At 41.7% G+C, this 17,348-nt stretch overlaps 1 protein-coding gene across 2 annotated transcripts in view; it reads left to right on the top strand.

The window, feature by feature from the left end:
- cnksr3 (cnksr family member 3) overlaps positions 1–17,348 on the top strand; it is a 106,643-nt gene that overhangs the window by 87,025 nt on the left and 2,270 nt on the right. The window contains exons 11-14 of one of the 2 annotated variants that reach the window (XM_055639989.1): positions 10,827–11,032; positions 12,845–12,934; positions 14,342–14,601; positions 16,698–17,348. The exon at positions 16,698–17,348 is cut by the window's right edge and continues 2,270 nt beyond it. In XM_055639989.1, the coding sequence (XP_055495964.1) occupies positions 10,827–11,032; positions 12,845–12,934; positions 14,342–14,601; positions 16,698–16,715 (574 nt within the window). In that variant the 3' untranslated portion in view covers positions 16,716–17,348. Of the gene's footprint in view, positions 1–10,826; positions 11,033–12,844; positions 12,935–14,341 lie in introns of both variants that reach the window. The other variant, XM_055639988.1, reaches the window with a different exon arrangement.

The following is a 17,348-nucleotide window of genomic DNA, read 5'->3' as shown; positions in this document are numbered from 1 at the left end:
AAGGTATTTCATTAACCTAGGCATATAATTATTATTTTAGTTTAGAAGGGTTTCGGCCCGAAACGTTGCCTATTTCCTTCGCTCCATAGATGCTGCTGCACCCACTGAGTTTCTCCAGCTTTTTTGTGTACCTTCGATTTTCCAGCATCTGCAGTTCCTTCTTGAACTTATAATTATTCTTGTCTTTATCAGCAGAATCCTAGAGGATATTCTGTATGTAAACCACTAAGGCATGTTGTGGGACATGATACTTAAAGTGAGTCACGGACTTTGAGAAGATATAGAGTTTAACTGGAATAACATTTGGAATGGTGGACAGATGTAATGTGAAGAAGCTGCAGGTTTTATTCCGTGCAGGAGGGGTGGATAAAGGTTGAAAATGGAATGATTTGTTACAATGAGAATCTGTTTCCAGTGGCAGAAACGTCTCAAAACGCGCAGATATCAATGTAAGATGATTGTCGAAAGTACCAGAGGCAGCAGTCATGAAATGCCTTAATTGCGCAGTATGTTATGACTTGGAATGCAATCCCAGAAAGACTTGAAAGGTGAATTGGGTGAGTGCGTGATGGGTGTGGGGAACTAGTATTGAGCAAAAAAAAAGTGCAGAAATAGCAGTTGGCATGTTTGCTGTAAGACTGATGGATTTGTTGGGCCGAATAGCCTTGTTTTCATTCTCATGATTCTTTAAGCGCTGCTTTTTGTATTATCTTCAGTATTGCTGGAATGTGGGACCTGCTTTGCAGCAAAGGCGAGGCAGTTGTTTGATATAAGGTATGCAAACCATATCACACGTCACACTATACACCAGATATGTGTGATATGGTATCATCCTATCGACGGTGTGGTGCGAAAAAAAAGTAACACTTAGTTCCATTATGTCTAATGTGTCACTGATATGGCATAAGGAAACATCTGGCCCATCAAACTCCCCTCACTGTTTCACACCACAGCAATACTTGTCCGGCAAGATGGAGAACAGTTTATATTTTTAGCACCTAATTCATCGACTGTCCAAACAAAGATGTGGTGGTGGACATTCTTTACGTAGGACTTCAGCAAGACATTAGACAACTTTCCACACAAGCTGACAGCACATGGGATTCAAAGTTGGCTTGAAGATAGACACAAAAAGATGGAGTAACTCAGCGGGTCAGACAGCATCTCTGGAGAAAAGGAATAGGTGACGTTTCGGGTCAAGATCCTTCTTTAGCCAATTCAAAGTTGGCTTGTTGTTTAGTTTAGAGATATAGCTCGGAAACAGGCCCTTCGCCCCGCTGAGTCTGCACCAACCAGCGATCCCTGCACATTAGAAACATTAGAAACATAGAAATTAGGTGCAGGAGTAGGTCATTCGGCCCTTCGAGCCTGCACCGCCATTCAATATGATCATGGCTGGTCATCCAACTCGCTATCCTGTACCTGCCTTCTCTCCATACCCCCCGATCCCTTTAGCCACAAGGGCCACATCTAACTCCCTGTTAAATATAGCCAATGAACTGGCCTCAACTACCTTCTGTGGCAGAGAATTCCAGAGATTCACCACTCTCTCTGTGTGAAAAAATGTTTTCCTCATCTCGGTCCTAAAGGATTTCCCCCTTATCCTTAAACTGTGACCCCTTGTTCTGGACTTCCCCAACATCGGGAACAATCTTTCTGCATCTAGCCTGTCCAACCCCTTAAGAATTTTGTACGTTTCTACAAGATTTTCCCCTCAATTTTCTAAATTCTAGCGAGTACAAGCCGAGTCTATCCAGTCTTTCTTCATATGAAAGTCCTGACATCCCAGGAATCAGTCTGGTGAAAACCTTCTCTGTACCCTTCTCTATGGCAAGAATGTCTTTCCTCAGATTAGGAGACCAAAACTGTATGCAATACTCCAGGTGTGGTCTCACCAAGACCCTGTACAACTGCAGTAGAACCTCCCTGCTCCTATACTCAACTCCTTTTGCTATGAATGCTAACATCCCATTTGCTTTCTTCACTGCCTGCTGCACCTGCATGCCTACTTTCAATGACTGGTGTACCATGACACCCAGGTCTCATTGCATCTCCCCTTTTCCTAATCGGCCACCATTCAGATAATAGTCTGCTTTCCTGTTTTTGCCACCAAAGTGGATAACCTCACATTTATCCACATTATACTGCATCTGCCATGCATTTGCCCACTCACCCAGCCTATCCAAGTCACCTTGCAGCCTCCTAGCATCCTCCTCACAGCTAACACTGCCCCCCAGCTTCGTGTCATCCACAAACATCGAGATGTTGCATTCAATTCCCTCGTCCAAATCATTAATAAACACTATCATTAACACCATCCTACGCACACTAGTGACAATTTTACATTTATACCAAGCAGTTTTATACCAAGCGGTCAGCAGTTTTGAGGACAATCACTGAAGCCGACTCGTTCGTGTCAGAGACAGGAACCCTAAAGCCCCCCCCCTCCATGTGCCTCCGCTGCTCCTGTGTGTGTGGCTTGCACATCGGACTCATGAGCCACACTTCACCTCACAAGATATGTGACTGCCCAACCATGCTATCATCGTCTACAAGGGGCCACCACCAGACACACACTGGGAACAATTTACACTTATACCAAGCCAGTTAACCTACAAACCTGTACGCCTTTGGAGTGTGGGAGGGAAACAAAGATATCGGAGAAAACCCACGCAGATCACGGGGAGAAGGTACGAACTCCGTACAGACAGCACCCGTAGTCAGGATGGAAACCGGGTCTCTGGCGCTGTAAGGCAGCAACTCTACTGCTGCGGCACCCTATTGATAGGAGGCTGAAGGTAATAGTCAAGGAATGTATTTCTGACTGGAGGATTTGTGACCAGTAATGTTCCATGGGGATTGGTGCTGGGACCATTGTTATTTGTTCTATTTTTGCATCACTTGTATAAGCAGGTAGGTGGTCCGATTTAAGTTTAACGGAAGAAGAAAAAGGAATATGGGTCAGTTGGAAAACTGTGCAGAAAAGTGGCAGATAGAATTCAATGAATGTTATTGCATTTTACAACATTGGATATTAACAGGACATGTACAGTAAATGGCGGTGACCTCTGTGCGAAGGGGCCCTGAGGTGCAAGATCATGTTGAATAAGGTTAATATATATATATATATATATATATATATATATATATATATATATATATATATATATATATATATATATATATATATATATAATATAATATATATGCCATTTATTGTCACTATACATGTACAGTGAAACAAAGCTGCTCGTACTCGGTGCATACATACAATTTAGCACAAAAAACAAGAGACAGAAAAACAAAAAAACAGAAGGGAGAAGGGGGGGGGGGATAGGTGCACAATTTCTGCGGCGCTACATACATATATACATATATACAGATGGAAGTCCGTGGTGTTGGGCAGTGAAGTCAGTGCATGTGTGAATTAAATTAATAGTAGTTATAATTCTCGGAAAGCAACTATTTCTGAGTCTATTTGTCCTGGATTTGATGCACCTATAGCGCCTTCCAGAGGGCAGCAGGTCAAACAGTCCAAACGCAGGATGGGAGCTGTCTTTGATGATCTTCTTTGCCCTGCTAAGGCAGCGGGAGGTGTAGATGTCCATCAGGGAGGGGAGAGGGCAGCCAATGATCCTCTGCGCTGTCCAAGTTACCCTCTGAAGCCTCTCCCTGTCTGCCATGGTGCAGCTGCCATACCATGCTGTAATGCAGTATGTCAGCAGGCTCTCGATGGACGAGCGGTAGAAGGTCAGCAGCAGGTTAGAGTCCAGGTTGTGCTTCCTGAGGACCCTCAGGAAGTGCAGCCGCTGCTGAGCCTTCTTGATGACCGCTGTCGTGTTGTCTGTCCAGGAGATATCAGCAGCGATATGGACGCCGAGAAACCGGAAGGTGTTGACCCTCTCCACACACTCGCCGTTGATGTGTAGGGGGACTAAGTCGGTGCTGTGCCTCCTGAAGAGTGCCTTCACAGACTGAGCCAATTGAGTATAACAGTTGGGATGTTTCTGAAGCAGGTGACCAAAACGTTAATCAGTGTGCACTTGAACTATTGTGTATTATGTTAGTCGGCACTGCAAGAAGGCTGTGGTAGCACCAGAAGAGATTCACCCAGAATGTTACAGAAAAGCATAGAGAATAGGTGCAGGAGAAGGCCATTTGGCCGTTTGTGCCTGCACAGCAATTCATTGTGATCGTGGCTGATTGTCCACAATCAGTAACCCGTGCCTGCCTTCTCCCCATACCCATTGACTATGCTAGCCCCTAGAGCTCTATCTAACTCTCTTTTAAATTCATCCAGTGAATTGGCCTCTACTGCCCTCTGTGGCAGAAAATTCCACAGATTCATAACTCGCTGGGTGAAAAAGTTTTTTCTCATCTCAGTTTTAAATGTCCTCCCCTGTATTCTTAGACTGTGGCCCCTGGTTCTGGACTCCCCCATCATTTTTCCTGCATCTCGCTTGTCTAGTCCATTTATAATTTTATCCGTTTCTTTCAGATACCCTCTCATCCTAAATTCCAGTGAACACAAGCCCAGTCTTTCCAATGTTTTCTCATATGACAGTCCCGCCATCCCGGGGATTAACCTGGTGAATGTTGCCCGAGAGAGTTTTACTTATAAGGCAAAAAAGGGATCGACTGGATTTTCTCACTGAAATGTAGGAGGTTGAGGAGTGACCTTATGGAGACATAAAATTGAGGGGCAAAGATGGAGTGGGTGGCCTTTTTCCTAATGCAGGGGAGTTTTTTAAATTATTGGGCAAAAGTTTCAGATGGGAAGGGAGAAATGTAACGGTCAAGGGGCAATTTTTTTTTTCACACACTGGGTGGTGCTTGTATGGAACAAATGTCCAGAGAAGGTGGAAAGGACAAGCACAATTACCACATTTAAAAGACATTTGGATAGGTACTTGGATATGAAACCGGGACATGGGGCTAACACAATCAAATTAAGTTAATGTAGAAGGGTATCACAATCAGCATGGGCTACTGGGATGGTCTATTTCTGTGCTTTCTGAGCCTTAACATGCGGTATATTACTAATCTGGTGTAAAATTTGTTCAAAGTGCCAATTCTAATTAATTTTAATAATGATGTGTTCAAAACTATTTACCTTGAGGCGCCTTCAGTCTGTCAGCCATTTCTTTATATGTTAGTTTTTTATCAAGATATCTTGAGTTACAACACCTTGTAATGGACCCTCAGGCCAGCAAGCTGATAGTCTGTGCATTGACCCACAAGGACATTCTTATCTGACAAGGCATATTGACATTTCCAACTGTTTTATTGGATATCCTTTAAACAAATGCATAAACTAAAAAGGATCCAAGGAGAAGACGTACAAGTTAATTCAGTAGGACAAACAATATTATACGTAACCTTTCAATTGTACATATAGAAGCTGCATTTCTATGGAATGCTGCATTCTGAAGGAAATGTTTATTTTTCCGGGTTTATAATCGAACATGAGCAGAAATTATTGCAGCATGTTATTGTTTCCAGCCGGTTAATTCCTAGCACATGTGCTGTTTGGATACAAGTCCATTCTGACCAAGCAAACTGTGAATCTTTGGCATTATTCCCTTCACTTTCAGTTGTGCTTGGCATCTCCACTCCATTAACGATTTCAGAAGCTTGGATTTGTAGGAATTTCTTGTGAGAATTTCTTGTTTTTGTATGGGTGTCGGGGGTTATGGGGAGAAGGCGTGAAAATGGGGTTGGGAGGGAGAGATAGATCAGCCATGATTGAATGGCAGATTAGACTTAATGGACCGAATGGCCTAATTCTGCCATTTCCTATCACTTATGACCTAATGACCTCTTGCATGCCCATCTAAGCTGAACCCATTTGCCTGTACCTGGTCCATATTGATCTAAAATGTTCCAATTCATAAACCTGTCCAAAGGTGTATTAAATTTTGTCATTATACCTACCTCAGCCACTCCCTCTGAGTGAAAGAAAATTCCCCTTGGGGTCCTATTAAATGTCTTCACTCTCACCTTAAACCTCTGCCCTCTAATTCTTGATTTCCCTACCCTGGGAAAAGATCTTGATTAGTACGGGTATCAAGGGTTGAGGGGAGAAGGCAGGAGAATGGGATTAGGAGGGAGAGATAGATCAGCCATTATTGAATGGCAAAGTAGACTTGATGGACTGAATGGTCTTATCCCTTATAAGCTGGAAATGTTAAGATGTCCTCAAAGGAAACTGGCAATGTTAACAGCAGAAATTCTCAACTAATGTTGTAGGCCATTCGTATTCTAGAATTTGCTCTGCATGCCATTCTGGTGATATGAACTGTTCTATTCTAGAAATAATGCCCAGTTTACACTGCTGGAGTGGATTGTGTTTTAACAAGATCGAGAATTGCAAAAAATAACAAGCAAATCTTTTGCAGTTGCTAAGACAACAGAATTTGAGTAATTCTAGTGTTTAGTGGCAAGATGGTTGGGGTGCTTTGTAATGAAGCTGGAGAGAGTAGAGATTATAGGACCAACTCCTCGAGGTGGTTTTGGTAGAACCGTATTGTTGAGAATTGTAAAAACGTGACGATCTTGTGTACTCAAATGTGAAATGCATTTCTGATTGGTAAATTGGAATGAATAATGGAGTCATGCTGGTGACTTGTTCACTTCGCATATTCCCACGTACCTTAATCTGTTCTGGATTCCTGTCGATAAAATGGGAAGGTGAAGACCATGAAAGTGTTTAGTTGTCACTTTTCATAGGTCATAGGAGCAGAATTAGGTCTTTCGGCCCATTGAATGGGTGGCTGATCATGGCTGATCAATCTTTCCCTCCCAACCACATTCTCCTGCCATGTGCCCATTTAGATTAGATTAGATTCAACTTTAATGTCATTGTACAAATACAAGTACAGGTACAACAAAATGCAGTTTAGCATCTAACCAGAGTGCAAAGTAGTAAAATGCTGATTAAAACAGTATATACAAATGAGGATATAATCATCTATGTACATAGGCATATACATATATACAGATAAAAGATTGACATGTGCTATATTCTGGTGAATAGAGCTTAACTGTAAATTATATAAACTATAAATAATACTAATGAGAAGGGGGGGGGATTAGCACCAGGCCTGTGAGTTCAGCAGGCTAATGGTATTTTGGAAGAAGCTGTTCCTCAGCCTGCTTGTGCGAGACCTGAGGCTCCTGTACTGCCTCCCTGATGGGAGGAGGGCAAACAGTCCATGGTTGGGGTGTGAGGGGTCCTTAATGATTTTGCCAGCCCGCCTCAGACACAATGTGCGGTGAAGGGCAGCCATGGCAGGGAGCGGGGCACCGATGATATGATGGGTGGTTTTCACCACCCGTTGCAGTGCCTTCCTGTCAGCTGTGGTGCAGCTGCTGTACCATACCATGAAGCAGGTGGTCAGGATGCTTTCGATGGTACAGCGGTAGAAGTTGGACAGGATCTGGGGGGACGGGTGAGCTTTCTTAAGCCTCCTCAGAAAGTAGAGGCGCTGCTGTGCCTTTTTACTCAGTTTGGCGATGTTGAGGGACCAGGACTGATCCTCAGAGATGTGTACCCCGAGGAATTTGTATTTGGAAACGCGCTCCACCTCAGTCCCGTTTATGTGGATGGGGGTGTGTCTGCCACCTCTGGTCTTCTGGTAGTCCACAATGATTTCCTTCATCTTCTTTGAGTTGAGGCCGAGGTTATTATTGGTACACCAAGCTGCCAGGTGTTGGACCTCCTCCCTGTAGGCTGATTCATTATTTTCCCTGATCAGTCCTACCACCGTGGTGTCATCGGCAAATTTTATAATGGAGTTGGAGCCATACATAGGGACGCAGTCATGGGTGAAGAGGGAGTAGAGGAGTGGGCTAAGCACACAGCCCTGTGGCACGGCAGTGTTCAGTGTCAGAGTGGAGGAGGTGAGGTTGTTAATCCTAACAGACTGGGGTCTGTTAGTGAGGAAATCCAGTGTCCAGTTGCAGAGGGAGGTGTTGATGCCAAGGCCGTTGAGTTTGGTGATCAGACTGGCGGGGATCACAGTATTAAATGCAGAGCTGAAGTCGATGAATAACAACCTGATGTAGGAGTTGTTATTGTTCAGGTGGGACAATAACCCTTAATCCCCTTACTAATCAAGAATATGTTCCACCTTAAAAATACCCATTTTGGAAAATGCTTTATTTTCCGGGCCCTTGCTTTTTTTTCTGTTTACTGCTGAAAATGGTATGCTTTGTAAGACTAAATGCAGCTTTTCAATACTACGGAAACAAAACCCATTATGGTGAGAGGGAGCTTATATTCTTGGTTGGCTCTGTCGATCGGGCAATTTGAGGGAGCAGGAGAAGGAAAATGAAGTTGTACAGGGTCGACACAAAATGCTGGGATACCTCAGCGGGACAGGCAGCATCTCTGGAGAGAAGGAGTGGGTGACGTTTCAGGTCGAGACCCTATGGGTGACGTTTCGGTTTCTTGACCCGAAACGTCGCCCATTCCTTCTCTCTAAGGATGCTGCCTATCCTGCTGAGTTACTCCAACATTTTGTGTTTACCTTTGATTTAAACCAGCATCTGCAGTTCTTTCACTAAGTTATACAGGGCATGTTTTGCAAAGGACAAGAAGCACGCAATCTGAAAATGGAGTCGGTGATGTGTTACATTTTATGGATGATTACGTTTGAATTATTTTCCCCATACATTTGTCCTAAAAAAATAGATTTTTATGCCTTAGTTGGGCAAAGTGATGCAACCACTGGTCAAGAATGGATGATGAACTATCAACCATGGATGCAAAGCATAATGTGATGAGTTGCATCATTGTTTCCTCAAACTAAGTGAATCTTTTGAAGAATATTTCAAACGCAAGCATCTTTAACTTGGGAGCGAATAATCAACTTGCAGGAAACGTCACGTGAATTTTCCCAACTCAATTCATGCTCTCAATTTGTTCAGAATAAATTTGATAATTTTGAAACTTGAGACAATGATATGCTGAGGTGACTATCAACCACTCTATGACACTTTTAAAGCAGAGTATGAGTATCCCTGGTATAAATATTGATTTCTCTAACTTCCAGTAACCCCTGCATTCCCTCTCTCTCCATCCCTCCCCCACCCAAGTCGCACCAGTTTCTCATTCTCACCTAGCAAACCGCTAACAATGGCCTGTTTCCTTTATCATCGTTACTTTTTATTTTGCATATCTTTCATTTATTTGTTCTATAATTTCCCTTTCCCCAACTCAAGTCTGAAGAAGGTACTCGACCCGAAACGCCACCCATTCCTTCTCTCCAAAGATGCTGCCTATCCCACTGAGTTACTCCAGCATTTTGTGTCTATCCCTGGAATCCTAATTTAGTATTTATCGCTTGTTCATAAAAATACTTATTGGTTCTGGTGAGTATTCATACGTAGTTCAATAAAGTCTATAACTAGTATATTTTTAATTGTGATTTAACAAGGACTTTCAAAGTTTTTTTCCAGTTGTACTTGCTCAGTGGAAGGTTGCCTTTCATTTCAAATTGAAACTTTGGTACATCCCCATCTAAGTCAGCACAATAGCAAATAATGTTAATCTGTTTTCTCATTGATATTATCAGATGCCTTAACGTGTGCAGGGAATACAAATTGTTTGGTTTGGCTTGATTTTGAAGGTTTTTAAATGTTTTTTGTACAGCAGCGAAGTTACTAGAATAATTGGTTTAATTTGGCAAATTCCCACAGTGTAAACTTGAGAATATTGATTTATGCTCTTCAAAACAAGCAAACTAAAATTGTAGCAGGCTCCCAATCCAAAACATTACCAATCCATTTTCTCCAGAGATGCTGATTTACTCCAGCACTTTATTATTATTAGAGTCATACACCGTGGAAGCAGTCCCTTTGGCCAACTTGACCACTCCGACCAACATGCTCCATCTACACTAGTCACACCCGCCTGCTTTTGCACATATCCCTCTACACTGACCCTATCCATGTACGTGTCTAAATGTTTGTTAAACATTGCGATCGTACCTGCCTCGACGATCTACTCCGGCAGCTTTTTCCATGCACTCATTACCCTTTATGCAAAAAAAAAAATCACCCCCCTCACCTTAAACCCATGTCCTCTGATTCTTGATTTCCCCTACTCTGGGCAAGAGTCTGTGCACTTAGCTAATCTCTTCCTCTCATGATTTTGTGCAGCTCTATAAGATCACCCCTCATCCTCCTGCACTCCAAGGAATAAACTCCTGGCCTGCTCAACCTCTCCCTACAGCTCAGGCCCTCAATCCTGTTATTAGTGCAGGATTTGTTTTATTGTCTGAAAAGGCTGTTTTTACACAACAAGGGGACTCTGCGTCTACTGCATTATATTAGCCGTAGATATGTATATATGTAGCACAATTTCAATTTGGAAGCCTTGGTCCAGATGTTAAAAATGTGTTTACTAGTTCCATTCATTGCCCTTTTGTACATTAAGGATTCAAACAATGTGCACAAGTGTTATCCCAACATGGTATTTTCAGTCTGAAGAAGGGTTTCGGCCCGAAATGTTGCCCATTTCCTTCGCTCCATAGATGCTGCTGCACCCGCTGAGCTTCTCCAGCATTTTTGTGTACCTTCGATTTTCCAGCATCTGCAGTTCCTTCTTACACATGGTATTTATAACATGTAATTTGAGCTGTATAAAACACACATTAGCTAGACAAAGCTAATTACAAGTTCTTCCCCCGCCCTTCAATTAAGTTCTTTAGACTAACGAACAGTGTTTCTGTAATTGAAATAATTGTGACCATTTTGCTTTGGGATAATTAGTTGACTAATCCAAAAATAACATCAAATTAATGCTTTGTTCTAATACACAGGAATGACCAAGGGGACCTTGATTATGAAGAGGTCAGCAAACATGGATCGATCAGGCCAGTACCCAAGGGGTCAGAGTCGCCCAACTCTTTCCTCGATCAGGAATTCCAGAGACGGCGGTTTACCATTGCAGATTATGATCAGTTGCCTCCATATGCATTTGAAGTGCCAATGCCCACAAGAATACGAGACAAAACACGCTTATATGGTTTGTTTCCAATTTTTTGTTTTCTTCTGAACACTGCAGGTGCCTATTTTCCTCCGATTATTTTTCAATTCCCAGTACACTAGCAGTAGGTAGATGTCTGCTATAAAGATTCCGACTGTCTGCAGAGAATGTCTCCCATGTGTGGAGAATTTGGATATCGTGAATCAACTGCACCAAAGCTTAGGAGGATGGTTCAAGGGTGTGACCAAAGAACTCGTTGAGGAAGTAGATGTTCTTCAATTCCAGAAAAGGAGGCATTTTGGTCACAAATGACAGCAAATGCTGAAATTTGCAGCATAAAAAATAGACTTTCACTGAAACTCAGGCAGAATTCACAGATGCTGCTTGACCTGCTAAGTTTCCTGCTAACAGTCTGTTTGTCTCATGGTGATCTAATTCCTCCAGGTTGGGCAGGGTGACCTGGTGTGAAAATAAAATGCGTCAATGAGAAGTATTTCAGTAGGTGTAATGTTATTTGAATCAAGGTATTAGTTTAGAGATACAGCACGGCTCTTTGGCCCACTGAGTCCACGCCGACCAGCGATGCCCGCACATTAACACTAGTCTACACACACCAGGGACTATTTTACATTCATGCCAAGCCAATTAACCTACACACCTGTACATCTTTGGAGTGTGGGAGGAAACCGAAGGTTTTTGAGAAAACCCACGCAGGTCATGGGGAGAACGTACAGGCTCCACACAGACAGTACCCGTAGTCAGGATCAAACCAGGGACTCTGGCGCTGTAAGCCAGCAACCCTACCGCTGTGCCTCCCTGCAGGGATTGTTGTTGGCATTGTTCTTGTAAATCGTGCATCACAGTGGCACTTGTATAGGAGCAGAAGAAATCAACTTTTGAAATGTGCCGTCTCAGGCAGATGGGGCGGTGAGGGAAGCCTTCAGCATGATGCCATTTATCGGTCAAAGAATTCAGCAGCGAAGCTGGAACACGAGGAACTGCAGAATATGGGATCACAAGCAAAACACACAGTGCTCGAGTAACTCAGCGGGTCAGGCACCATTTCTGGAGGACATGAATAAGTGACGTTTTGGGTGGGGAACTTTCAGACTGATTGTAGTAGTGGGAAGAGAGACCTCGGGGCATGATAAAGCCTGGCAAGTGATAGGTGGATGTAGGTGAAACAGGTTTGATTTGGGTCATTATGTTACAGTTGTACAAGACGTTGGTGAGGCTGCACTTGGGATATTACATTCCGTTTTGATCACTGGTATAGAAAATGTGCCTCGAAGCTGGAGAAGAGTGCAGATAAGATTTACAAGGATGTTATCAGGACTTGAGGACCCGAGCTACTGGGAGATTCTGGACAAGTAGGAGGCTGAGGGGCGATCTTGTAGAGTTGTGTAAAATCATGAGATGGGGCAAATGCACAGTCTTTATCCCAGGATAGGTGAAATGAGATCTAGAGGACATAGGTTTAAGATTAGAGGGAAAGACTTAATAGGAACCTGAGGGGCAACTTTGACAGTAGGTGTGTGGAACGAGCTGCCAGAGGAGGTGATTGGGACCGATACAACAATATTTAAGACTTTTGGACAGGAACATGGAAAGATTGGGCCAAACCTGGACAAATGGGACTAGCTTAAATGGGGCATCGTGGTTGGTTTGGACAAATTGGGCCGAAGAGCCTGTTTCAATGCTGTGATTCCAGGTGACAAAAGATCAATATTCACTTAATTTTTGTATTTTCCTAAAATCCTTAATTTCACGTTGATAATTTTCAAATAAATTGTTAGATATTTTCAGAAAGTGAAATTCTCAAATTTAAAAAAATGTTTTTGCTATTAACAGGAAGACCTCGACCCTTGTCAATGCCTGTGGGTCGGAGCTGGATGGGAGGAGTTGACGTTTGTCCAAGGCCCCGAGTTCAAGGAAGGCAAGGTTTGTCAGAAGCTATGCAAATCTTTCACCCGTTTATGCGTTTACAATATTCATAGGTTTCAAATTCATTTGTGTTTTGGCTTTCAGTTCATAGAGTCAAAGAGTGATACAGTGTGGAAATTCCCTCCTGGGATAAATAAAGTTTGATTGTTTTGTAAAACAGGCCCTTCGGCCCAACTTGCACACACGGGCCAACATTTCCCAGCTACACTAGTCCCATCTGTCTGTGTTTAGTCCATATCCCTCAAATATACATGTCCTTATCCATATACCTATCTAACTGTTTCTTATCGTCCCTGCCGTAGCTACCTCCTCTTGCATTTGTTCCACCATTTGGGTGAAGAATTTACCCCTCAGATTCCTATTAAATGTTTTTCCCTTCACCTTGAACCTATGTCTTCTGGTCCTCGATTCCCCTACTCTGGGCAATAGACTCTGTGCATCTACCTGATCTATTCCTCTCATGATATTATACACTTCTATAAGATCACCCTTCATCCTCCTGCACTCCAAGGAATAGAGACCCAGCCTACTCAACCTCTCCCTATAGCTCACACCCTCTAGTCAAATGAAAGGAAATAAGACCCTAGAAAGAAAAGAAAAAAAGGAAAAACAATCGCTCTATTGTAACACAAAACTCCGGAATACCAACCAAAAAAAGATATACCAACCGTATTTTTTTTTTTTTTTAATTTATTTTATATTTTTATTAGAAGTACAGTAAAATTACAATAATACACCTATCAGATGTATCTTATTACATTTGTTGTACCACTCCTCGTAAATCTTCTCTGTACCCTTTCCAGCTTGAATTCCGCTAAATGTAATTGGATTTTAGTGTAACACATTTATGCAGGATGCATTTCTCTTCATATTATGCTCTGTCCCAATAGTTTCAACAAACTGCGAGGGATCAGATCCTTAGACAATGACAAAGCAACGTTTCTTGCACATTTCCCATGGGATTTCTGTGGGCTTTTGCAATGGGACCTTTGTTGGCCAATTGTGCCCACATTTATCGCAAATGGATAAACATCCATAAATGTACAGGTCAAGCAACCGTGCATCTTATTAAGCAATCAGTGAGGAACCTTTGATTAACAGTGTGCAGTTTGTACTAGAAATGTCCACTTGTTTTATTGTAATCTGTGTAAAAAAAAATGTATGAATTTCGATTATACTTGCTGATAATTTCAAATGGACATGCTTAAAGTCGGATATTCGATGTGCTGATTTTACATTAACCACTGGAAAAGGCTTGTATACTTTGTCATTCATACAATTACTGACTGGATAGCATGCAACAAAAAATATTTACTGTACCTCGGTACATGTGACAATAAAATAAACTGTAATTTAATCTTCCCTTAAGTTCCTGTCTCTAAAGAGATGTTTGTTCTCTTTCAGATGAGGATTGCTTCTATAGGTACTTCAGCAATGATAGAATTCCACCAATTAAGGAAGATTATGTTCCACCAATTAAGGAAGATTATGTTGCCTCGCCGATTTCTGGACCAATGGCTAGCATGTACTCTGGAAGAGCTAGGAGTGGGAAAGAATCTGTTAGCCCTGAACATCTCACCAGAATGACATTCCCTGTTCAGCAAGATGGGCCCAAGCAAACATGCAGTTCACCTAGAAAAAACTCACCAGAACACTCGTCATCGGTCAGTTGGATTACAAGATTTAAACTATTAAGTCAGTGAACGTTTTCCCGCTGGAGTCATTTCAAATTGGGCCCGAGGGCAGCATACTAAGCTACACATTTCATGTAAAAATTGAGAAAGATATAGAAGTACTTTATGTAATTTTGCATTACAACCAAAAATTCATTTGAATGGTGCCTTATCTACTATGCAAATGGTGGCAAATGCAGCCTAGTTTTCATTATTTGTTCCAAGTTTGAATCACCCAGTAATATAGTACGATAGAATAAATACTTGGTACATCTTGGTACCTACCGTAAGCAAGGTTTGTAAGTGTATTTGAGTACAGAACGAGTGCATTGAGCAGCGTAAAAAGCTTTGTGTCAAAACTAATTTAGGTTGAGAGTAAGGAATTTAATGGTACTTTATGGATGTATATACATTCTTGAAGGTGGAATTTAAAATGCGTTTGTTATGCAGATTGCTAACTGAACAACAGAGGAGTGCATGTGGAATTTTAGGGTGGATTTTGATGCAATTCACTGGTCAAGCAACCCATTCTCTGTACTTTGTTGCATTCATGGGACCCATGCACATTTAACTGCCTTCCTGAGGTTGGGTCTGTCTGTGGAAAGTTACTGTACACCCATTTAAAAGCTGGCATAAAGGATAGGAATCATGCAACAGTTAAGGGCCTGTCCCACTGTACGAGGTAATTCAAGAGTTCTCCCGAGTTTCCCCTGATTCGAACTCAGAGAATTACGGTAATAGCCGCTCGTAGGTACTCGGGGCTCTCGTGGACATTTTTCAACATGTTGAAAAAACTTCACGAGCTTACCCCGTTTCCCGAGTACCTGCCGTTAGCGTAACGAGCCGCTAGGAGACGTCCCGAGCTCCAACATAGCCGCTACGTACATTCTACGTGCTTACCACGAGGTAGTTTTTTTTTTAAACTCGGGAGAACTCTTGAATTAATTAGCTTGTACAGTGGGACAGGCCCTTAAATCTCTTTGACAATCGGGACTAGAGATCCAACATCAAGACTGAATGTTATATCATGGTTTCAAACCCTGCTGTGTAGGTTGAGTATTAATCTATCAAATTTAAAGATGTTGAGGCAGAACTATTCTATCAGAACATATCTGTGTAGGTACATCGCAATGTACACATTAGATTGTCCAACTCTGTTAAACCTTTTTTCCATAGAGTGATACAGCATGGAAACAGGCCGCCCAGTGTATTTCTTTTGGCCCACTCTGCCCAACTTGACCCAGCTACACTAGTCCCACATACAGTAATCGGCATTCCACACAGATGGTATTTGTCTTGAAGCCATCTTCATTGGGTAGATTGCGTATCCCAGCCTGTGCAGATGTGATCAAGAGCCAAGAGCTCATTGATTGTCTGAGCAAATTACACAATCAAAATAGCCAGCAACTAAAATGCAGGAAGCAGTTGGAACCAATGCAGAGAGATGCACCACTGCAACTAAGAACTTGCAATACAACTAAAGCTACTAATGACTACCTTAGAGTCTTACTGAGCAACTGTATGGGCTAAACGTGGGCAGGTGGGACTAGAATAGATGGGACATCTTAGTCGGTAGAGGCAACTTGGGCCAGGGGGCCTGTTTCCATAGTCTGCAACTCTACAACTTACCAGAATGACAAACAATTTCCATATCTTTGTTACATGGGTTTTTGGATTATTTTGGAATATTTTTATTCCACTTTTCCCCCACCTTTTGGTCATTCTTTGATGTGCTGAAAATATATTTGATAATCCCAACAAAGTTGAAGTTAATTTGTTTTAATTTTTTTTTTCGCTTTGATTTTCCTTATCAAATAAACTTACTTCAAAACCACGCGTTTTGAAACTATTCTCTGGGTTTGTACAAATTAGTATGTTTAATTTTAATTTTGCTTATAGAGTCAACTTTTCTATTTCCCCTTCTGTTGTTATCTGTATTTCAGCAGGTGCTGAACTGTTTATTTGCTGAGTTGCCTTTCATGTCTACGTGGCCTTTGGTAGGTTTTGTAGACAATTATTGCTTGGATGTATGAACCAAGGGCATTACAAAGTTATTTCATGGACCGTTTTTTTTTCTTTGGATAAAGGTACCTGAAGAATTTTGATCACGGAAATTCCATATCCAAATTTCAATTGCTCTGAAGGTTATTGATTGTCCTGAGTTGTGATTAATGACTGCTCATTTCCACCTCATAAAAGACAACAATCAAAATATTACTCTGGAAAGAGTATGTTTTATGATACCTGATTATTTAAGGCATATTTTATTTAAAACGTTAGTTTCCCTCAATTATACCAAATGTAATAAACATTGTAATTTAATATTCTAACACAGCTACTTCATTAATCAAGTAGTTAAAGTGTATAAATGCCAAAAAAAATGTAAGCCATTTGTTACTACCAAAGATTTGTGAATGTTTGCTACAGTGCCCTTCATAATGTTTGGGACAAAGACCCATCATTTATTTATTTACCTCTTTACTCCACAATTTGAGATTTGTAATAGAAAACAAATCACATGTGGTTAAAGTGCACATTGTCAGATTTTAATAAAGGCCATTTTTATACATTTTGGTTTCACCTTGTAGAAATTACAGCAGTGTTTATACATAGTCCCCCCATTTCAGGGCACCATAATGTTTGGGACACAGCAATGTCATGTCAATGAAAGTAGTCACGCTTAGTATTGTGTTGCATATTCTTTGCCTGCAATGACTGCTTGAAGTCTGTGATTCATG

This window comes from Leucoraja erinacea, chromosome 8 (genome assembly GCF_028641065.1).
Source record: "Leucoraja erinacea ecotype New England chromosome 8, Leri_hhj_1, whole genome shotgun sequence".
NCBI classification, from domain to species: domain Eukaryota; kingdom Metazoa; phylum Chordata; class Chondrichthyes; order Rajiformes; family Rajidae; genus Leucoraja; species Leucoraja erinaceus.
The sequence above is the reverse complement of the archived record's forward strand: the minus strand, read 5'-3'. Positions and strand labels throughout refer to the sequence as shown.